This window comes from Marmota monax, unplaced genomic scaffold (genome assembly GCF_021218885.2).
Source record: "Marmota monax isolate L192 unplaced genomic scaffold, Marmota_monax_Labrador192_F-V1.1 WCK01_AAM20220418_F8-fsc00033, whole genome shotgun sequence".
Taxonomy (NCBI): Eukaryota; Metazoa; Chordata; class Mammalia; order Rodentia; family Sciuridae; genus Marmota; species Marmota monax.
In genome coordinates, this window is record NW_026694282.1 from 1401576 (window position 1) to 1426407 (window position 24832).

General features: G+C 37.7%; 1 protein-coding gene across 7 annotated transcripts in view; it reads right to left on the bottom strand.

The window, feature by feature from the left end:
• Positions 1-24832, bottom strand: part of Frem1 (FRAS1 related extracellular matrix 1) — a 164877-nt gene that overhangs the window by 29754 nt on the left and 110291 nt on the right. For 3 of the 7 annotated variants that reach the window (XM_046467407.2, XM_058586346.1, XM_058586347.1), the window contains 5 exons: positions 23175-23370; positions 20269-20533; positions 11784-12198; positions 7160-7361; positions 6299-6443 (listed from right to left, as the gene is read on the bottom strand). In XM_046467407.2, the coding sequence (XP_046323363.1) occupies positions 6299-6443; positions 7160-7361; positions 11784-12198; positions 20269-20533; positions 23175-23370 (1223 nt within the window). Of the gene's footprint in view, positions 1-6298; positions 6444-7159; positions 7362-11783; positions 12252-20268; positions 20534-23174; positions 23371-24832 lie in introns of those variants that run through there. The other 4 variants (XM_046467409.2, XM_058586349.1, XM_058586348.1 and 1 more) reach the window with 4 other exon arrangements.

Sequence of the window (24832 nt, forward strand, 5' to 3'; positions counted from 1 at the left end):
CCCTCAACTTTTTTTTTTTAATTTTGACACAAGGCCTTCCTAAGTTGCTGGCTTAGAGCCTCACTTAGATGCTGAGGCTGGCCTTGAACTTGGGATCTTCCTCTTCAGCTTCTTGAGCTGCTAAGATTACAGGTGTGTGCTATCACATTGACCAACGTTTTCATCTTCCAAAATACACATCATATATAACCTGCAATCTAGTTTACTTAGATACTATGTGTACTCTACAGAAACACAGGTCTTTGGTTCACTGATGCATTCCAAGTCTCTTGCAGAGTGTGTAGACATAATAAGTGTTCAACAGATATATGTTAATTGAATGAAAGGATCTTATTTAGCCTACTGTTTCTTAAACTAAGTTGACAATCAAAAATGGTTTTTATTACTTGGAATGAAACCACCATTTGACCCAGCTATCCCACTTCTCGGTTTATACCCAAAGGACTTAAAAACAGCATACTACAGGGACACAGCCACATCAATGTTTATAGCAACACAATTCACAATAGCTAAATTGTGGAACCAACCCAGATGCCCTTCAGTAGATGAATGAATAGGGAAACTTTGGTATATATACACAATGGAACATTACTTAGCAATAAAAGAGAATAAAAATCATGGCATTTGCAGGCAAATGGATGGAATTGGGGGATATAATGCTAAGTGAAGCAAGCCAATTCCAAAAAACCAAAGGCCAAGTGTTTTCTTTGATATGAGGATGCTGACTCATAATGGGGATGGGAAAGGGGGCATAGGAGGATTGGAGAAACTTTAGCTTAGGACAAAGGGGAGGGAGGGAAATGGAGGGGGCAGGGGGGTAGGAAAGATGGTGGAATGAGTTAGACATCATTACCCTAAGTACATGTATAAAGACACAAATGGTGTGAAAATACTTTGTGTACAACCAGTGACTTGAAAAATTGTGCTCTATGCATGTAATATGAAATGAATTGCATTCTGCCATCATATATAACAAGTTATAATAAAAATAATTTAATAAATAAAGTCATATGCTAAAATAAATAAAAAATGGTTTTTATTCCCCAACCTTATTAACATCATCTTTCATACAGCTTTTAAAAAAAAATCTAGGCTAGAAGATTCTTGCAAGTTCTTTTTAACCCTGACTTACTCTGGATTCTTTAACTACTATTACACTTCATTGGGGAGAAAGGTGACATTGATGAAAACATTTCATCATAAATCATGATTTCTCACACACCGTTTTCTAAAGGGTATGTGTCGTTCTCAACATTTGGCAATGTCCGGAGACAGTGCTGATTGCCACACCTGGCAAGAGGCTGGTACTGGCATTCAGTGGGTAGAGGCCAGGGATCCTGCAGTACACAGGATGTTGTCCCACAACAAAGAATTATCCCTTCCCAAATGCCAATAGTGCCGAGATTGAGAGACTCTGTCCCAGAGCAAGAAATCTGTACTTTCTGATATTTTGTGACCATTTGATTCATTTACATGAAGGAACTGAAACACCTTGGGTTAAAACACCAGTTTGGGATTTGGGACATTAATCTAGGTTAATAAGAGTCTGTGTAAAAGGTACTTAGCCTCTGTATGCCTCAGTTTCCTTACTTCCCAAAGTGTAATAAGGATGACTTCCTACTTCAAAGGGGTTAAATGAACCTCCATGAGTGCTAATTAACTATTAGCTTCTCAGTAAAATGTTTTATAGAAATTGTGGTTCAATTTTTATTACTATAAGTAGATCTTCATTTGTAATCAAGTAGCATGACTTCAGAAAATTAAAATGTTAAAAAACATTTTTCCAAATTTGGTTTAAGATTTTTCAATTCAAAGATGATGCTATTAAGCTCCACAATCTAATGCTTTGAACACCTGTTTTCAGTTTTTTCATTTTCCCTCGATAACGGGGAAACAGTGCTTAGCCAAGAAGCACCATATCGAGTACTCAAAACAAGTTCTTTGGGGGGAACACACCTTGCAACTAGTTATTAGTGTGTGAATATGGTCAGTTCCTCAGTCTCTCCAGGCTCAAGTTTTCATTATCTTAAAACGAGGAGAATTATGCTCATGTCACATGATTATGATTAAAATTAGTTAATATGTATAAAGCACCTGTACACCGTGGGTGCTTAATAAGTGGTATTTTCTTTTCCTTCCTCTGTGCTTTCCTAAGATCTAGTCTAGAGACAATCACATTCTGGCTTGCAGGTAATGGGCAGGCATTAGCAAGCCAATAGTTTCAACCTCTTCCCCTACAAGGTGTTTCATAAAAGCTGCTCAAACATTACAAAGTTTGCCTGATAAAAATTCCTTTTTACTTCTTCCATCCCTTCTCTTCCCAAGCCAAGAATGAATATTAGAACAGCCAGGATGTAGGCTATTAGAGGGAGGATGGGAATCACAGTGGAGAAGCAGCCACAGAGTTACCAAGAACATCAGCATGGATCAACAATTCTTTTGAAGTTAATTATTTTCAGTGGGCACCAGGAAAAGGTTTACATGGAAGATACATTATGAAAATTGTGGTCTACAATGGTATTTTCAATGAGCCATGTGAGTCCTGCATATCTTAGTTTGGGGATCCTGCAGATCATCTTAGAGTTTGACCTTGGACTAGAGAATACTCAAGCTTGTGAATGAGCTACACTTCAGTGTGTGTTCTTTGAGGTCTGCAGGGCAGGGTTCATTTTCATCTCTGTTAAGTCTTCCTGCGACCTTGGGATAATCTTTTGAGCCGAATTTCCTTATTGCCCTCACGTGATTGTGTTTTGTAGTTTAAATGAGACAACACATGTGAAAGAACCTAGCGTAGCACCTGAAATTTAGGCTCATAGCCAAATCTAAATCTTTAGGCAAACCGCCCATGGATTTCAGTGTTATTAAATAATTTCTATTTACAACAAAGGATCTTCCAAATGTATTTGATAAAAAACTTGTTCCCCAAGCTTTTCTGGAGAGGAGATGGGGAATGGCAGTTCCATAGCCTGGTTAGGTTGAAATCTGCTACATAATGATACCCCTCTCTCAGGGATTCCAATCCATGCAAACATCTTGATGATTCTGGAATGTGGTGCAGTTAAATTAAACAAACATGGAAACTAGTCAGCTGGCAATAACTTGATTAATTTCTCCTAAAACAACATTGCCCTATATTTGTAAAATAAAATCTCGACTGATCCTTCAGGACTGACACTACATAGAAATACTACAATAGCATAACACAGCATTTGGCTTATTGATTAATAATCATATGACTGTACAGACTGTGAATCACCTCAGAATCAATTTCTAATTAGAGGTGAACTTTCAAATCCAGCAAATGTTTCCAGAATACTTCTTTAGTCAACTGAATTAACACGAACACCCACACGAATTAACAACGATAGTAAGCATCACCCCAAGTCGCATATGTTAAGGACTTGAAGTACACAAGAGACTTTCATATATTTTATCTCACTTGTTTCCTCTAAATTGTGGTATTGTCCTGTTTTACAGAAGGTAACTAGGTGAATGGAAGAACTAGAACTCGAATTCTGTCCTTCAGCTCCAAGTCCAGTGGTTTATTATCTATTATCTATACCATAATTCCCAGGGATACTTATAATTCATATTTAAAAATGAAAATAACCTCGACAGGTAAGAATTCTTTCCTTTCTTGCTGCCTGGCCAACCAATGTCTGCAGAGAAAGAAGGGCAAGGGCAATAAACCTCCTGTTGGATTCCCTTAGTCATCTTAGCAGTTGTTAAAAGTGGGCAAGAAGTTTGTTAGTTAGCACAGTGGGAAAACCGTGCACTCTTAAGCCACACTTCCTGGGCTGAATTCCAGCTCCCTCATTCATTAACTGCATTAAGCTGGGAAAAGTCACTTCCCGGCTCTATGCCACAGTTTTCTCATCTGTATGTTGGATTATAATGGTACCTAGCTCAGGTGGTTATGGTTATTGAATGAATAGCATGAAATAGAGAAAAAAAATTACAAATGCCTATGACTTACATTGTACATATAGCTAGGCTCTTGCTGGTTGTCTTGAGAAGATAAACCACTATTCAGAACATTGTTTCTTATCAGAAAAATGTGCACCAACTTCTAGGAAATATTGACTTAAAAATGAGATTGGGGAGGCCCCAAATATTCCAGTAAAAAATTGTAAAGATAAATACTGAGTTCTACCTCCTTCTGCCCACTCTAAAGAAAATAACCTAAAGTGCGTCAGAATCAAATCAAAGTTATTTCTGTATTTCTCCTGGGTAGACGTATATTGTAGCATTGGTTCCAATCATTTAGATTTGAATTAGAAGCATCTTCAGCATAGGTACATGAAAACTGATGCCCAGCACAAGCAGGAGACTCTTTAAAAGAGCCTCAATTAAGATTATCATTGCACTAAGTAGATTCTGCTGATTCTCACATGACTTTTAGGGTTATTTTAAAACATAAATCATCCTCAAGAAGCAATGTCCTTGGTAACAACAAGGAATAAAAAGGGCACATGGGTGAAGCAATATCAATCTACTGCCACTGCTAGGGAAAAAAGATTACTATCTACATTATATTCACATGTGGAGGACAAGAGGTCAGCAATTGGTCAGTGACAAGTCTGAATTGATATTATGTTTTTTGAGTTAAACTATTTAAAAAAATGTTAAAATCAAATAATGCCAATTTATCATTTTGGGAATAGAATTTTTTAAAAACTTTTCTTAAGAATTACAGGATTTATTTGGAGTTGCAAATAGTTGGTATGCTTTCTTTAAAGGATGTGATACTTGTGGAGATCTCTTGGCCTACACCTGTAATCCCAGCTATTCAGAAGGTAGAGTAGGAGGTTAACAAGTTCAAGGTCCAGCCTGGGCAATTTAGGGAGAACATGTCTCAACCTAAAAAAAAGAGATGGGGATGTAGTTTAGTGGTAAAACCCCCAGTAGCTATATATATATATATGTATATGTGTGTATATATATGTATATATATGTGTATACATATATATATACATACATACACATACATACATACACACACATACATACATATATGCACACACACATATGAAATTTATATAGAATATATATAATGATATGAGGAATCCTTTCTCTTAGGCAAAGGCATTTAATGGGGAGGGGGTCATTCATTTTAGTTTTATAACTTAAGGAATATATTTTAATTTCAGAGGCCAGGTCTTGCTTGTTCACACCTATTTCCCAGCTTTATATGTGCCTGGCATATACTAGCCACTTTAAAAAAGTCTGTGGAGTCTATAAATCTGGGTGAGGAACTGTACTTTATCAGGGAAATGGAGGTGGGACTATGGGAACGCAGTTAAGGGCACCAATTTTTCCTACCAATGACTATAGAGACCTCTGCTGGCAAATGTTGGAACTGCAATTCAGGATGGGGAAGAAAAAGAACGAAAAGTGAGAAGGGTTTCTCAGTTTTCTTCTCCTCCTTTGATCATATTTTATTATAAAGGGACTATAGAAGAACTGTACTCATGTGTAGTTAAGTACGTCTAAGATATGATGAATATTAAAACAAGAATGAATAACAACTTTTCTTCGAGGTATCTGGGAAAGGCATCAAATAAAACAGGAAAAATCACACCCAAGAAGTAAACTGACCATTTTATGACCATGTGCCAGTTAATCAATCATTCAAGGTCTATATTCCAGAGAAATCTATAGTAGGAAACCAGTCTGTGAAATTACTATAGCCTATTAATCTTGCTAATTCTGAGAACTTGTTATTCTTAGCATTGTACATTTTATATACTTCCAAATGTCACTTTATACCCAAGACTATCTTCCTCCTCACTATCTTACCTGTAGTAGACTTATTAACTTGTGAAGGCAGTTTAAAGTATTGGTTTGGTTTCATTTTGGGTGAGACAAGATGTTTGGCCAACCCTTCTTCAGTGCTTCATTCTTCCCTGTCGTAGATATTTTAGGCGACTATAGTTACTAAAATGGTCCTAGAGTGACCTCTGGCTGCAGGTTTACACATGAGCCAGCAAGCTCAGCCCTGGATACCAGCGAACTGGCAGGACAGTACCTCTGTGTGTGGAAGTGTTGTGCATTTCCACACACAACATGAATGACACTGTACAACTTGCCTTTAATGTTTCCATACTCTGTGAAGTTATTAGCTTTCCATTACTAGGCAGTAATCAAAACAAATTTCCTTCTCCAAAATTCTATGAGCTTATGAAATGGTCTATCAATTTATGTTCTTGGATTGTGTTTGAAAAGATCATTTCACTTTTTTAATAAGATACATTTTGGATATTTCAAGCAGGACTGTTGAATAATCAAAAGAATTTACATTTGAGGAGTGGCAGAGTTCCCTGTGGGGTCCATGATTTGAAATTCCACGATATCTGAATTTACTTCCAAAGATGGGTTTATGATGTAAAGAATGGTCTTACTGTATAAGTCCTTTTGGCTAAATTTCTCATGGATAAATTCACCTACAAAAAAAGAAATCAATAAATCTCATGGATAATCATCAAAACATTACATTAGAGCTGATAAAACTGTATGACTATTTTATTTGAAACACAGCTTCAGAGATTAGCCAAAGTACATTGAAAAAAAATAAGTAACATTGCTGCAACCTATCTTAAAATTCAAATGCAATGAACCCAAATTAAGCTTTACATTTACTATTCTCCAGAAATATTTGCCTTTAAAAATATAAAAATATTGGGAAGGGTAGCAGGAAGATGTAGTAACAAATATCTATAATTCTGAAGCATCCTGTTTAGTTATATATTATGATCATTGTCTTCATAAAGTAGAAATAATATACAATACAGAAAAACTGTTAGGAAACTCATTTTTTTAAAGAACACGTATCATTTAGAATTCATGATAGAATTAAACATTAGTTACAAATATGAATCTGGCCCTGGCACTGTGGGTTCTTCTGAATATATTACAGTCTGGCTGTTAAAAAAATAACTATAAACAGCAAACAGCTGTATATCAGTTTTTGATTCTCCTGTCAAGGTGAATTTAACTTGAAACCCTCTTTAGCACCAATATTGATTTATAAGCTGTACGTATCAGTAAGCCCTGGAGAGTGTTTACCAAACAGACCTGCCCTTAATTAAATTACTCTCCAGTCCTGCCAGCCACTGGGTATTTCAAAATGGGCAGTTAAAAGGATTAAGGAAGCCAGTACCTGTTGTTGTGTTCTCCAAATGTCCGTGTAGTGGGCCTCGTAAAATCTTAAAGATTATCTGATGGTCCTCGGTGTCAGGGTCCGATGCCTTCAACACTCGAGAAGTGATGTAAATCCCGTAACAGCCGTTTTTCAGGAGTCCAACTTGTGAAGGGGAACGCAAGAGTGTGATCCGAGGGGCTATTTTATCCAAATGCTCCACCTGAATCATCAATAATTATGTACAATGTTATCCAAAAAGGTTTCTCACCCCATGGGCTGTAGGGCTTTCGTGGTCCAACAATGACAAACTCAAATTTCAGATTGCTCATACTCATTTGTTGATTTCTGCTAAAGACTATAGTTCACAATATCCTCAGTGAATACCACAGTGTCTGGAACAAAAGCCAAGTTTCTGCCAAGCTAAGTTTGTCTAATGTCTGACTCTCCCACAGGATGTAAGTTGCATGAGGGCAAAACACCATGGCTCAAGGCCTGGGCCATACCAAAGCCCAGGGAATATTCATTGAACAAATACAAGAATTACATTGCTTACTTAATATTAGTACAACAAAAGGATTTCCATATTTTTTCGGTGTTCAATGATTTATAGAAACAGTTATAAAAGTTCAAGAATACATAGATTTTTTTAAACATGCTTTTGTTCAAATGGTGAAAATGTTGAATAAAAATAGAAATGCCATAGAATTGGTATGGTTTGGATGTGAGGTGTTCCCCAAAAGTTCATGTGTGGGACGATGCAAAAAGGTTTAGAGGAACAATAATTGGGTTATGAGAGCCTTAACCCAATCAGTGAATTAATCCCCTGACGGGATTAACCAAGTGGTGACTGGTGGTGGGAAGGGTGCAGATGGGGGAGGTAAGTCATTGGAGGTGTGCCTTTTGGGTACATATTTTGTTATCTGGAATGGAGTCTCTCTCTCTCTGCTGCCTGTTCATCATGTGAGCCATTTTCCTCCACTACACTCTTCCGCCTCACCTTGAGCCCCAAGGAATGCAACCAGCTGTCTATAGACTAAGACCTCTGAAACCATGAGCCCCCAAATAAACTTTTCCTCCTCTACAATTGTTCTAGTTAGGTCTTTTAGTCACAGCAGCAAAACAACTGACTAAAACAATAAGAAAATTGTGAAAGTGATTTTTTTCATACTTGTTTCATTGAGAATGAGGACCACGTGACACAAAGTAGCTTGGTTTTGTGAGGACGTGGAAGGGCGATCCATCATGAGTGGGAACAGGAGCATGTGTTCTAACTCTACAAAGGACTTCGTCCAGGTGTGGTGGTATGGAGCTCAGTCCATCTTGCAAATGACCGTGGTCGTTAAGGATGAACAGGTTTGGATAAATTAATACAAATTCAACATCAGTACTAGAAAATGGGTACAAGAGTACTACCATCATTCAACCCACTCCTAATCTCACAATTCCTGATTTTTTTTACCCCCAAATGATACTACCATAAACCTTAGTTCACCCTAGTGAACCAAAGAATTCATGTCAATGGTAACATCCTACATAATCTTGTATATTATGATAAGATGAATAAGTAATAATAAGTTATTTTTCAGTTTTTGAGAGAAGCTCCCACCCCCATGATGGCCAGTAAGAGAGATGGCTCATGGACAGAGTGCCATGTAAGAAATCCTCGAAGACAATCAAGAGCTGAATGTAGGATGGTTGTTTTAATTTTTTTGATGTCACATTTTCTTTAAAAGCAAGTATTAAAAATGTAATCAATGCTTGTTGTAGTGTTTTGTTTAAAAAATAATAATATCTGAACTTTAGTTACATGGTCTCCTGTTGTGCCTCTGGGCATTCTCAGGCTCAAATATACCCTAGTCTTATTAAACTTCTGGCTTCTTCAAAAGCAGGTCTTCTGGATCAGTATACCAGAAGCATTTTTAAATGCTGGAGGGCAAGACTTTTAAAACAGGCTACATCCCATGATAACTTGTGTTGGATTTATGAAAATCATCCCACCTATGCCAGAACCATAGACCACAAGGCAGGCTCCTTTCTCCTTTACCCCAAACCCTGTCCCCCTCTATAAGAGGACTACAGGTTGCATCAATATTGGTTGATGGATATGATGAATGTTAGGTTATGCCTGATGGTATCAGTCAAGTCCACCTGTGGTTTGCATGTATTCTTGCCCTCCATTACTCAGGTACCACCATAAAAGTTGTTCACTCATGCTTAGTAGATTTATTTGGACTAATTCATCACTCAGTAGCAGTTGAGTTCATATTGTCTCAGCAGAAAGAACTCTTAGAGGCAGCAGACAAGGGTGCCATCTTTCCTACACTGCTGAAAGGGCCAGTCACTTCCTAACTGCGTTACCACTACTCAGAGAGACCAGGAGCTTCATAGGCATTTGGGAACAAAGTATGAGGCTCTTCTCATGAGGCTTTTACACATAATAATACTGTTTTTTCAAGGAAAACCTTGTTCTTTTGATGGAAAATAAGCCTTACAACATATATCCAATATTTTTCTATCAGTAATCCACAACTTCCAAGAGATAACTCTATTATAGCAAGGTCCTTAAAATAAGTTGCTGGTGTTGGGAGAGACCTGATTTAAGTTCTGGTACATTCCTCAAACTCTACCCCCCTTTTCTATCTATTCTCTGAACTATAGGAAGTAACTCTTATGTCTGCACACAGAATTTATAACTCTTATAAAATCTGCAGCCAAACAGACCATAAAATTATTCACTGTTGCAGGTGACACTTCTCAAACTGGAGTGGAAAGTGAGAAATCAAGAAAAAGATACTAATGACCCAAAGAGTGGGAAGAGACTAATAACAATTAAGACATTAATTTAAAAATAAACGAAAGCAATGGCTTTTAAAAGTACAACTTACTTCTCACATATTGTATCAGTGACATCAAAACCTTCTCTTCTTTCCCAATACATCATAATCTCCTTACATTTCCCAGACCTCCCTCATGCCAAAGACAATCTAGTACCTACTCGATGTTATCATGATTCCCTGCCTTAGATAGAGACTGTGAAGGTTAATTGTATGTGTCAACACGGCTAGGCTCTGCTTTAGAGGCAATTAATGTTTTAATCAGTAGACTTTTGAGTAAAGCAGATTGCTCTCTGTAGTGTGAGTGGGCCTCATCCAATCCATTGCAGGCCTTACAAGAAAAGACCAAGTTCCTGCAAAGAGGAAGGAACTTGTCCAAGAGCACCCTTGGACTCAAGGCTGCAACATCATCTCCTGCTAGAATTTTTATCAGCCATCCTGCTCTAGGTATCTTGGATATGCCAGGCTCTGCAGTAGCATGAACCAGTTCTTTAAAGGAGATCAACCTCTCTCTGTGTCTCTCTCAGACTTTCTACATGTATCTATATTATCTCTATACCCATAGATAAAGGTATAGATATGTGCATACTGTGTATCATTTATATACATACACACAAACACACACAGTGTATTCTGTGTTTTTATGGAAAATTCTAACTAACATAGAGACAAAAGAGCAAGGAAAAATGATTATTTTACTAGTCAGAGAGTACTCTGAACAAAGAGGCAAAATTATATATATTTTGCCATTGGTGAAAGTGTCTAGAAAGGAGTGAACTCCACCCAAGGAGGGTAGATTCCAGGGTTGCAGAGCCAGAACATACTTGATGTGCTTTGATTAAAATAAGAAAAAACACATTTTACCCTTCAGGAATTATTGTAAAAGTCAACAAAAGTGGAGGTATAGTGCCAGAGAAAGAACACAGAATTGGGGATCAGAAAGACTTGAGGTCTTTGTATGTATTGGATCAAATTATTGAACTTCTGAACCTCAGTTTCTTCATCTCTAAAATGTAGATAACAAAGCATACTTCATAGGACTTTTATGATAACCAAATGAGATTCATGTGAAGTGGGTCTGATCTTCAGTTAACAATAATTGTAGCTGCTGCTATTATTATCTTCGTTATTGTTGTACAGGTAATAGCAATTCTGTCTTGTAAGTTTTCATATGTTTAGTTGAAAACAGAAGGCTGGGGATATAGCTCAGAAGTAGAGGGCATGCTTAGCGCACATCAGGCACTGGATTTGATCCTCACTACACATTTGCACATGTGTGCCTGTGCAAGCACACACATACACACACACATACACACACACAGGAAAACTGTAAAATGCCAGTAGATGATACGGACCAATAAGCATCGTAATAATAGCATAGTTATTCATGTCTTATAACTGAATATCAAATATGTTTCAGGCAACATGCTAGTTCCTTGGACACCGAATCTTATTTAATTCCTATCACAGTGCCGAAGGCATGTTTTTCAAGGAAGGAAAGGTAGATCCAAGAGAGCTAAAGAATCTTTAAAAGTCACACAACAAATAAGTGACAAAGCAGGAATTCAAACCTAAGTTTGTCTGACTCTGAGGTTCATGTTTTCGTTCCTTTCTATACTACTGCCCACTCCTAAGGCCAGTCCCTAGGCCATATACAGGGACCGCATTGTTTTAGTCACATTAATGTGCCTGGCATGCTGTAGATGCACAATCCATATCTGACTGGAAATGGGAAGGAAATAAGGAAATAAATGTTGAAGCTACTTTCCTCATATCCCTGCCTGGGACTGCACAATTGCCATACTTACCTGAATGGTGAATGGAATAGGCTCTTCTCGCACCCTCCCATCCACAACAAAGCCTTGGTTTGTCCTATCTGTGGCCATGAAAGTGAAGTGGTCAATCTGGGAGCTGCCTCCAGAGTGCTGATAGGCCACATTCCCGCTGTCCACATCCCACTGAGTGAAGTTGTGTCGAAGCAGTACAGTTCCCCGCAGGTAGAGCTGGCCATGCTGTGGGAGCTGGATCAGGAGGAAGGTGAGGTTTTCGGCAGGAGTGTCAGGGTCAGTCAGCTGGAGGAGGTCAGGAGAAAGCAGGCCCATGGCCCCCTCGGCCAGCCTCATCCCCTTGTTCCTGGTGACCACAGGCAAGGCTCTGTCTACAGTCTCCAGTGTGATCTCAAACACCCCGTGCTTGGTCCACAGTCCGTTGCTGACGATGAATCTGGCAAAGAGAGGCAAGGCAGCCTTCAGCATGGATTCTTGTGTCACCATCTACTGGAATGAAATGATAATAATACACACCTTTACTAAAAGATATGTCGTATTGTGACTCATAAGAAAAATCAAGGACAGATCTTTCAGAAGATGCCTTTCTATCATTAAACCAGTCGCTGGGTAACACATAAATTGACCATTCTACGACCAAGTGTATTTTCTCAGAAACTTTGGTGATAGATTCTTGGGATGGAAGAGGTAGGCTTGTCACTACTTAGTGTTATTCCTTGTCCCAAACAGGAATTATACACATACAACTAGACCCATTATAGGAGTTTTAAGGGTATACTCACTTTATGTAATTAAAATTTTGCAATTGTACTTTTTCTTGGAAATGTTAATAACCTAAATTTTTAAGACTGAGAGTTGGGGAACCAATATAATGAAGAGCTGAATAGACGGAAATTGCTTAACTCATTCTATTTGTGTTTTCTTGGTAAATCTCCTAAAAGAAGAGCACATTAATCAGACATGTAATCTTACCTAACTCATATCCCCTTTCTGGTTCTCATTTTCCCTCTTCCATAAATTTCATGGAATGAATCAGATGATCACCAAGTACCATTCAACTCAACAATAATATGAGAGGTGATTGTTTCTTATGGTTTGAATGCTCTTTTTAAAATGTGTAGAAATCAGAAAAAGAATGTGTAGGAGTCAGAGTAGACAAGGATTTTTTCCCTGATTAAAAGAAAGATTCAGAAATTTTGTGGGAAATCATGAGGAAGGTAGGAGATGGACTGGGACTTGAACTCAGATGTTTTGATCAACACCCTTTGCTCTCATAGAGTTTCTAATAAATGCTGGTTTAGTAATCTACCAAGAAAGAGTTGTGGCACCTGAGAACAAATACAAAATTATAATAAGAAAGCTGAAAGGATACACATTCAAGGTAAGTCAATCCTCTTATAATCTTGGTCTTGTGATACCGTAATGTGCTTTTGTGTATTTTGATCACTAAAACATACCCTACCCACTGCAATCAGCCTCACAATCATACTAATTTAAATGATCTTTATAACATTTCAATGTAGTATTTAAATTTCAAAGAAAATCGAGTACCATAAAATTATACAAACAAACCACAATATTAAAACTCCAAAAAGTTAGGAAATCAGTACTATCAGATGAGATTGACAAATGTACCATAGACCAAAGAAATGTATTTAGAATTAATCACAGACCTGTATGTTGTTATGGTTTGGATCTAAAATGTCTCCCAAAGAGGTTGGACTTGGGGGCTCTGACTTCATCAGTGGATTAATGGATTACTGGAAGGTGAGACCTTATTGGAGGAAGTAGGTCACTGGGGATGTGCTGAGGAAGGGCTTCTCTCTCTCTCTCTCTCTCTCTCTCTCTCTCTCTCTCTCTCTCTCTCTCCTATCCTGAACTGGGCAGCTTTCCTCTGGCCGTGTCCTGCCATGATGTCATGCCTCACCTCAGGACCAGAGCGATGGGATCATCTGACCATGGACTGATCCTAGAATAAACCTTTCCTCCTTCAAGTTGTTCTTGTCAAGTATTTTGGTCACAGAAATGACAAGCTGACTAACACATACATCTTATTAGTTTTTCCTCCATGTACAATAGTTAGAAATATTCATGAAGGAAGGATACCCTCTTATGTTTACTCATGTAAAAATCTTTTAAAATATTGTACTATAATATAACATTAAATTATATAAAACTGTCTTTAGCCGGTTTTTTTTTTTTAACTAGAGAAGGCGTGGGTTATATTTGTTTTACTAACCTGGCAAATATGACTAACAAATTATTCTTTGCAATTATGTCTCACCTTCAGAGTTTGAGGTTTGTTGCTTTAATATATATATATATATATATATATATATATATATATATATATATATATATATGACTTTTATTTTTATCTGATGAACCTCTATTTTTATTTATTAATTGATATGCCGTGCTGAGAATCAAACCCAGTGCCTCACACATGCTAGGCAAGTGCTCTACTACTGAGCCACAACCTCGCCCTGTTGTTTTACTTTTGACCATGATGGAACCTGAAACCAAACCAGGAGAGCACAGCAAGTCACCCAGCCTCCTGTATAGGAGTCCAGGAGAAGAACAATTCGATGAAAAGTAAAGAGAGAGGAGGCTGGCTGAGTACAGATTTTGCTTTGAAGGCTAGGCTAAAGTTTTTGAGCTTTTAAATTATCTAGTTACTAAGACTGCTTATAAGGAAAACATGTGATACATAGAAAAAGGAATGTGATCTTTTTTTTTCCTTTTTTATTTATAGCATCATTTTTGTATAGTTTGAATAAAGCTATTTAATACCCTCAGAATTTTAGACTGAGCCAAATTAGTTTCCTTAAAACAAATCAATCAGTTTTCCTTTTGTAAAGCTAAAGCTTTGATTAATATTGCCTAAGCAAATTGTTCAATTTTGTTACTGGAGTAAGAGGTATTTATAAAATTAATTTTTTACAAAAACAAAAAGTGCACCTAGAAAACATCTGTGTGTTCTTGAAATTTCTTACTTGAATCACCCTGACAATCTCAAAGATATGCATGTCTAGGGATAAAAATGATGCTCTTTTTCACAGCCTTTCATGGAGTGGCTGCCTTGATTCTATTTTTTTCCTATTACTTTTTCATGTTCTCCTTTCCCCCTACATCTTTTCATCTGATCCAAGACAAGAAGGTGGCTAGGCATCTCCTCAGTGATTCCAAATTCTTCTTTTCCATTTTCCTCCTCCTGAAATGTGTTTTACACCTCCTGTTTCACAAATAAAATGGCTCTATATTCCCTACCACATCCCTATGTCAAACGTATCCTTGTAGAGAGTTTTAAACCAGCCACTGATAAGGTCTAGCACCAGTGGCGCCAAAGGACTTGCATTTTTTAGTATTGGCATTAACTGTGGGGTTAAAGACTTTGTGCCCCCATTAAAAGTGTGTCAAATGTCAGCAGAGAAGGAAGGAGAAGAAAGGGTAAAGGGTGGAAAGACAGACAGGGAAATTCAACGTGAGCTCAGGTGAACACCAGGGCTCCATCCAAGGTGGCCATTTTTAATATCTAACTCTGACTTCCCTCTCTGGAGACTTGGTTCTGAAAATGTCCTTTTGGGATGGGGTCCTCAAAGTTCTGTGACAGCACCACTGCATTTACTTTATGTGTGTGTGTGATTTCTATGAGGGCACTGAAGTTGTCTTATGACCCTGGCTGTCCACCTCAAACTCCTCTCTTCCTGATGACTGGGATGTGACCACATTGGAAATAGGCAGCCTGCCATCAGACAGATGGGAATGAGGGCAAACAGGCCAGGGACCCTGGAAGGGTAAGAAAGATGTTTACTGAGGCCAGTGCTCCCAGCTGGGACGCCAAGGCAGCTGTCTGCACTGACCTAAAGCTAATAAGCCAGGGGTGAAAAGGATGCAATTTCTAAACATGACTGGATCAAATACATCATTCCACTTTCATGAGTAACAATGCAAACTACTCCCAGGCAGAGAGACATTATCAGAGAGAGAGACAGAGTGAATGGTTATGGTTGGCTTCCCAGTCAAAATGAAGCTAGCGGAGCAAGTGAAACAAGGTCAGTACTGCTGCTGTCTGCAGCAGTCAACCAGATGATCTTCTAAAAGCTGCACCCCCATCCAGTAAAAATCTTGTAAACATATTCTCAAGATTTAAAGCTGTGTTGGAACCCACTCTGAGGTGAGGACACTGGTAATAAGGAGGTGGCAGCTCCTTCTGTGGGTCTGTTTTGTTTAATTCCCTTATTGCAAACCCCCCAACCCCCACCGCCACCAACAGAGGGATGCAGCCAAGATGACCACCATTCTCATGAAATTTGGGGGATGACTCTCAGATTTGTCTGGGGTGTCTGCCTGGTCTGATTTCACCATTGCCACGGTGCTTTCAAGCTTTCTGCATTTCCTGGCATTAGAGTTGGCTGAAGAATCTGCCATCTGTCATGGCATTTAAAAGATAAAAATGGAATCATAAATAGTGCCAGCTCCTCAGGAAAAAAAAAAGTCCAGCCGGCATGTCAAAATGGAGGACATTAGCATGTTCTTTTAGTACCCGGCTGCCAGCAGCTGAAGTCAGCTTGCTAATCACTTGGTGTCATCTGTCCTAGAACATGCTGCCAAATCTCTCTTCCAGGCCAGCAGCACCAAACAATGCAGGGGAAATTTATGATTCACAAAATATTTTTGCAGAAGGTAAAATCTGACCATTAAACTCCCCTGTTTAATTAATGCTGCCATATCTTACATTCAAAAGGAAGGGGGCAAAATCCTCTGCCACAGAATTTATCTCTTCTACCCAGCCAAATTCCTTGCCAAATTTAACAGCAAGCAATATAAATTTAGGTGATTAGATTGGTTGCATATATTTAATTTTTAAAAAGCACCACGATCACACTTTCATTAAAACAGGCTTTCGGCTTTGGTTTAGCGCCACTTGACAAACAACACAGCAGTCCATGATTGGGTTAGTGAAATGACAAGATTAAAAAGCGGGTCTTGGGCAGATGCTAGGCTCTTCCCTTATAAATATGTAAAACTGCTGGCCAAAACCCAGAAGGACACATTGAGGAGGTTCCTTTGCACAAACTCAGAGTCCACAAATTTTGGGTACAACAAGGTAGAATGGAAAGAACTCTCCAAAGGAAATGAACCCTTATCCCCAAACTCAGTTCTGATACTCAGTGATGTCAATTTAGGTGGCTTCCTTTGTCTCTTGGTACTTTGGTTTTCTCATGCATACAATGGTAACAACTGAGTCTCTCCCAAGGTGGGGGTGCGAGGCATAAGGGAAATAACGTACAGAAAAAAGGCTGGTACACTGCCTTGTATGCTGTAGGTGCTCAAGCAATGCTGGCTTCTTACATGTAAACCAAGAGATTGGTTTGTTTCTCCCTGTATCCCTGTTTCCTGATCTTGAGTCATTTCAAGACCACTATCATAATTTTTGTCCACATGCCCGTACTAACTATACTCTTGTTATTTACTATTTTGTTCAATACTGATTTATTTTGTTTACATAAAGAAATGTACTTACAAGGAACTCTTTTAACTACTAAAAACTGTAAGTTTTATGTTCTAAAAACTTGATTCCATAACTACTTCAAAATTTAATATAAGAAAACAATATTTTTTCCCATTCCCCTCACAACCTCTTATATGTAATTTTGTATAACAATGAACAAGGAGAGAAATGAATTACAGTAGATGAGGTAGAGAGAGAAGATGGGAGGGGAGGGGAGGGGGGATAGTAGAGGATAGGAAAGGTAGCAGAATACAACAGTTACTAATAGGGCATTATGTAAAAATGTGGATGTGTAACCGATGTGATTCTGCAATCTGTATTTGGGGTAAAATTGGGAGTTCATAACCAACTTGAATCTAATGTATGAAATATGATATGTCAAGAGCTTTGTAATGTTTTGAACAACCAATAAAAATAAATAAATAAATAAATAAAAAGAAAACAATATTTTTAATTCCAGCTAGATATTATTTCCCAATGGTTCAGAGTCTGAGGCCTACACACTGTTAAAAAGGGAAAACTAAATGTGAAGGGATGGTAAAGACATAGCACCAACCTGAGACTTCCCCCTTGAACATCAGAAAGGTAGAGAGAACTGACAAGGAATAGTTCCTCACTCTTGATTCCCTGTTCTGTAATCAGTACCTGGGTCTGTACCAGCCTACAGCATCTCTATATCCCTGGGATACAAAGCATGGGCTTTAGGAAATAGAACCATAGCCTTTTTGCTAAAGAAAATCTTACCCAGAAGCCAAGTGTATAATACAAACTAGAAAACAAAGAATCAAAAAAACAAACAAAACAAATGAAAGGAAGAGCCCAAAGCACCATCAATTCAGCCTCCTCATCTTCTGTCTCTGGGAGGGCCTGCCAGGGCTTCTGGAAATTATCAAGGTTCCTGGGAATATACTCAGATCAAAGGACTAGACCAATCCAATGACTGCTAGTCCTGACCGTTAGAAGTGTCTGCAGGGCTACTACAAATTCAGAACCTGGGCCTGAACAGAGATTACCAAAGCTGCCTCTATGGGATGAGACCCAAGAATTTGTATTTTATAATTCTGAGGATTTTGAAATGTTGAAATTCCTGGGATAAATTATTTCTAAAATGCTATCTAATATGAATTTCTATGGCTGCAAATGAGGAAAATTTCTGTAATATCACCCATCCTTACACAGAGAGATTTTATCTTCTAGCCTCACCATTAGATTAGGACCTAGCCTTTATTTCTCAACATCTGTGCACATTCACTCATTGGCTTCTCTAGCAGGGTACTGGTTTCTCCAATGGCCATTAATGTCTTCAGCAGATTCTCCTATGGGCCTTGACTGGGGGGAGCAGGAGTGGAGTGAAGCAAGAAGTCCAGAAACAGGTGTAAAATAAAAAGCCCTGGATCTGATATTCATGTGTTAAGCCAAGAATCACCTGCCTACATCAGCAAACAGGAGGAAAAGAATAAGCACTACTCCTCTCTGTAACTCCGTGCCTTCTTAAGGACCATGTTTGATATTGTAAAAGGAGGAAGCGGGTCAAGGAAAGAATAAAATAAAAATGACAACCACAATAAGAGCACTAATGACAGCAGCTATTACCTGTTTAGTTCTCCCTATGTGCCAGATACTGTTTTACATACTTTACAGGTAAAAAGTCATTTATACCTGTATACATACATGACTTGGTTAAGATAGTGTTGAACTAAATGATTGTCTGCTTGTTAAAGGACATCTGTCAAGAGATGAAAGAAGATATTTGTTCAGCTTCCCTGGATTTTTTGTTAGTTTAACTGTTGGACTATCCAGATCATCTTTCAAAAATCACTTTAAATACTCAAAAGATGAAGTCATCTTTACTGACATCTAGACAGTACTTATCACCATGATCTATTGAATGTGGAAGAGTAGATGCCAGAGAGGAGTGATATTTAAACATGGGCATGCCCATAGTACTTAATATTTTATAGGAACACACTGAATAGTATAGGAATTTGCCACATATATATCATTTTATAATGTTCTTTAGAAGGTTGTATTGGACATGGTGAAAATTGTACTGGAAGCCAGAAGCCCCACGTGTATGCAGACAAATCTAGGCGCTCAGACTCTCCTTCTTAATCAGTAAAATTCAGGGTAGATTATGTGCCATGGTTCCCCAAAAGGCTAGACAGATTTCCCAGCCCTCACCCCTGCTTGGGGTCTGCACTTTGTCAAGAACCTCAGGTTTGGCCAGTTTTGAGAGCTGCTGGATGATAGATCTTCTTGAGTTTCTCCTGTTTCATGTGACTTGAAACAAATTTCCACATTTTAAATGAATATACATTTTCATTAATGTTGTATCTTTGCCTTTTCACCAGATTGTTATTCATCCCAATGATTTATTTGATACTGAATCCTTGAACAGGTGCACAGTCTCCAATTATAACATTGTTTCTGTGGGGAAACATGATCTACTTTGTGACAACATGATTTATGATACAGTTATGGGAACATGTTGTGTCAGAAGTCAGTGTCTACCTATGCCAAACTTATTATGCTAATAAATGCCTTTTCCTCAGACAGAAAACATACTTAAAAAAGGAGGGAAATTATTTTTCTATGTGTATCCTTAGCTGGGACCCTCAATTGTTCATGCTCCTACTCACAGAAGAGCTTGCATTTGTATCTGCTTATTGCATTTATTCTTCAGCAACAGGCCCTGATCTCTTGTCTTTCTGCTGTCATTTTAAGGCTCATTTTATGAGCCTTTACCTTTCATATAGCAAGGCAGGAAAAGAGAGACACAGCTATGACTGAGCTGGAAAAGCATTCAATTCTGCTTTCTTTTTTTTTTTTTTTTTTAAATAAATTTTATGGTACGCATTTAAGATATATAAAAGGATATCATAAGACACATAGAATAAAATGTTACTATAAGAAAGCTCATTAATATACTCCTTTTGTCTTTCTAAGCATTAATCCAAAGAAAGGGTTCAGAGAACTTTTCATAGGTCTCACCTGAAGCTGTCACTGGGCACAGCTGCCCCACTCTTATGTATGTAGCAGACCGTCTGCCCCGCTATGTCCATTTGGCTGAAGCTTGTAATGGGGACCCCAGGATAGCGGACATATTCCACCTGGCCATACCGCGGTGGAGAGGTAATGGCATACAGCAGTTCCTCAGGCCTGTCTGTTCCATCTACAGCCAGAAGAGTGGCAGTCGTCAAGAACCCTCTGTCGCCTTTAGATACCACAAGTGGTTTTGCAAGAAGGACAATATCACCTGCATGGCAGAAGAGGCTGTGGTCAAGAATCCTATTTAAAAACACAGAATGTTCCAAGAAAAGGTAAAAGACGAAAGCCTGATGTCAAAATTGAATTAACACACAACATAGGAAGGTTTATGTAATTTTTTTTTTTTTTTTGTACCAGGGATTGAACCCTGGGGTGCTTGACCACTGAGCCACATCCTAGCCCTTTTATGTTTTATTTTGAGACAGAGTCTCATTAAGTTGCTTAAGGCCTCACTAAGCGGTGGAGGCTGGCTTTGAACTTGTAATCCTCCTGTGCCACTGGGATTACAGGCATGCACCACTACATCTGGCTTATGTAACTATCATAAATGAAATGCGAAAGAAATGATCAGGCATTTCACATGAAGAGGAAATATGTGTGGCCAACAAGGATATAAAAAGATGATTGATCTCATTAGTAATTGTGGAAATACAAACAAGATCACAATCAATTGCCATCTTATAACTCTCTGATAAGTAAAGATGTAGAAGTCTGATTATATTAAGTGTTTAACAGGATGTAAGTCAAAATAATGTTACATACAACAGTGAAGGGAGTGTAAATTGACACACAATTTGAACTATTTTGTATAATTGGCTATTCACATATACATTGGCCCTGCCATTGTACTCCAGCGGTGTACTGGAGAGAAACTCTTGTACCTCAGGAGACATGTACCAAAATGGTCATTGAGCTCTCTTTGTCTTGAAAAAACTGGAGACAACCCAAATGCCTCTTCAAAAGTGAACAAAATGTGATGCATGCATATAATGGAATATTATTCAGCCATAAAAAGAAGGCAAAAAAAGTGGGCATATAAAACAACTATGGTCTATTCACACAACTGACTCATGCTTTAGAAAAATGAATGTACTACAGCTACACATGGCAATATAGATGTACTTTGTAAACATTTTCTAGTTGCGTGAATAAGTCAAGAAAACTATAAGGAAAAATTAGAAGACAACACCAAATTCAAGATAATGGTTGTCCTGGAAGATGGGAAGAGATGTCTGTTATTGCCATATTTCAGGCCCTATTGTGTGGTAGTTGCACACACGTTTGTTGTATATTTTTAAAAGGTTTGTTTATACACTCACGTCCATAGCAGGATTATTCACAATTTCCAGAAGGTGGGAACTACCTGAGTCCCCTCCATGGTTGAATGGAGAAACAAAATGTGATGCATGTATACAATGGAATATTATTTAGCCATAAAAAGAAGGTGGATTCTGCCAGATGCTACAGCACAGATGAAGCTGAGAGCATTATGCTAAGTGAAACTAGCCAGTCACAAAAAGACAAATATCAGATGATATCACTTATATTAGGCACCTAGCCTGGAGTCAAATTCTTAGAAACAAATGATGGTTACCAGGGACCAGGGCAAAGAAATTAGGGAATTTATTGAGTATGGATTCTTCATTTAGCAAGATGAAAACATCCTGGAGATTAGATACACAACAATATGCATATAATTAATACTACTGAACTGTACACTCAAAACAGCTAAGATTGTACATTTTAAGGTATGCATATTTTACCTCAATTTTAAAGAAAATGCATAACTGTATGATGATTATATACTGCAGAAATGGATCATGTGTGGGCCAATGATATTCACCTGAGATCCATTAAAAACAATAGTTTCTACAGAATTTGTTCTTTGTATCAGGCACAGGACTAAGGGCTCTTACATGTTCATACCCATCCTGTGAGATACAGTAATGTCATGTTCCCAGATCATAAATAAGGAAACTAAAGTATAGAAATGCTAATTAACCTGCTCGTGTCTACACAATTAGTAAAAGATGGAAATACAATTTGTACTCAAGCCATTTGAAATGAGAGCACAAACTCTTAAACACCATATTGCTTTGTCCCCTCTCTCTAATATATAGGGAGTTCTGTATCAATACTTTAAGGTGAATATCCAAAAGGAAAAAATACGTGAAGTAAATACCAAGTCATTTCTGGATTGAAAAACACAAATGGTCAATGAGATTTTGAAGATATTCAATCTCATAAGAAAACAAAAAACAAAAAAGGAAAAATAAAATTAAACATCAAGGTGGTATAATTTTTCCCTTGCTCTGCTTAATGAATTCAACTGTATCCTTTATTGCTGAGGAGTGTACCCTAGCACTTTCAAAGTGAAAAGAGTGACAACCTTGACCTTTTTCAATTTCAAAGTTTCTTTTTGTTATTTCTTTAATTTAAAAACACATTTGCTTTACTTCCTTTCATGTTATTGCATTGGACATATTTTTTTTTGTAACTCTATTTTCAAATGATACTGTGTTTCCTGAAGATAAAACTAGAGTTAGCACATCAACTTGGTAAGATTTTAGTTAAAGCAAAAAGCCCTGACTATTAAATTAGCCTGTGGAGCTGTATCGTGAGCAAGGCTAGATTTCTAATAGGAAATAGGATTGGCTACTCCTGTGTATTTCATAGATCCCAGGAGAAGCAGGTGTGGAGTTTAGGATTGAATCATGAATGATAGAATTTCAGGAATGAAGGATAGAAGGAAGAAAGGTAATGAGAGAGACAGGGAAAAGGAACAAAAGTTGAGTACCTGTAGCAGCTCTTTTCCAGTTATAAAACTAATCCCAATAAACACCTTTTACCTTTTCCCATATTCTTGATGATGATGTGACAGTCAAATGCAGGCGATCTGTTGTCACCATCCCAGAGGTAGAAGGTGAAGCTATCTCGATTCTGGGAGTCCATTGCCCCGGTGTGCGTGTATCTCAGCAAATTCAGATCCACTTCTTCCTGGGTACATTTCATGCCCGGGGAGAGAGAAACCCAGTCTCTCCCTATCTGAAAGGTATCAGAATTAGTCAGCTGCCCATGTTTTTTTTCCCCAGTTGAATTAGTGAATATTTTATACATATCCTCTGAAATCCTCCAATAAAAATAACATTTGAGAGAAATTTCAAAATACATTTTCCCATGTTACTTTGTTTTTCTATTTTCTAAGAAATAGTTAAAATAAATTAAGATTGTGGCTAAAAAAAAAAAATAGTTTGAACCAAAGGATTTTTGACATAGTCATGTGACAATTTAATAGCATTGATTCTTTCAAGGTATTTATCATCAGCAATCATAGCTGATTAAATATTCCAATTAATGAGAGCAGGTGGGTAATCGAGCTGCTGGAATGTGTTCTTTAGAAATTAGATGTGTTTCTTTTGGAGTTCCCTTTTTTAGTTCCTATCCATTGTACAACTAATCAAACCGATTTTTGCAAAGTGGTTCATTACTAGGCTTCTCTGATAAGACAAAAATAGAATGAATGCATTTTATTCTCCAGTCCATTTTCTAGTTTTGCTGAAGCCTGAAGAAAATGATCCAGACCCCTATCACTCCCTACATTTATATCCTAAATCAGCAAAAAATATAATCTGCAAATATCACATGTACTATTTTTATCAGAATCTTCTAAAAACCAGCCAACATCTATTCTGTAGAGCTCGGTGCAGAAATTGTGGCATTTTCAATTTAAAGAGGTTCTTATGCTGGAGAGTTGGTTTACAACAGAGAGAGAGAGAGAGAGTATTAGTGAAATAATAAACCTGTATCTTATTAATAATCCTATTGCTGTTTTAAGATATACACATGGCTTTCCCTAAGAATAGCTCATCAAAAAGTAATTTGATATAACTGAAGAAAATGTCATTTTAGAATTTTATAGTATGAACTATATTGCACTTTTTCTGTCTGATTTAAGTAACTAAGACAGAAACATGAATCATTCACCTTTTATGTCCTTTCAATACATTATTCCACCGATTCCTGGCTTCTAGCATAGAAGCTCTGTCCTGCTCTCTCTTTATAATCTTGCCACTTGTCTCTCTGTCATTTTACTTGATGAGGTTTCTTCCTCTTTAATACTCTTGCCCATTTGATGCTTGCAACATACGTTCAGCCCCAGGGCTCATGGGTGAAAGTTAATTATATTGTAGTAGTTAAGCTCAGTGTTCATTTCCATAATAAGATCTATTTGCAAATACATTTTTTTTTCAAGCAGATTCTTTTTCTGGTTTTAAACTAGACAAGTCTACAGTTATATTTAACTTTTCCTCTTTGTAACCTTGTCCAGGAAAATAAATACAGAATACCCAATTTTTTGCTCTCTCTTGCCTTTACCAAACTCTTCTCTTATACCCTCAAATGGGAATTTGATCTGACAGAATCATCTGAAAGCCAAAACGCAGGAGAAAATAAGAAGTGGACTAGAAATGAGAAAAACCAAGGAAAGTCAACAAGAAAACATGATCTC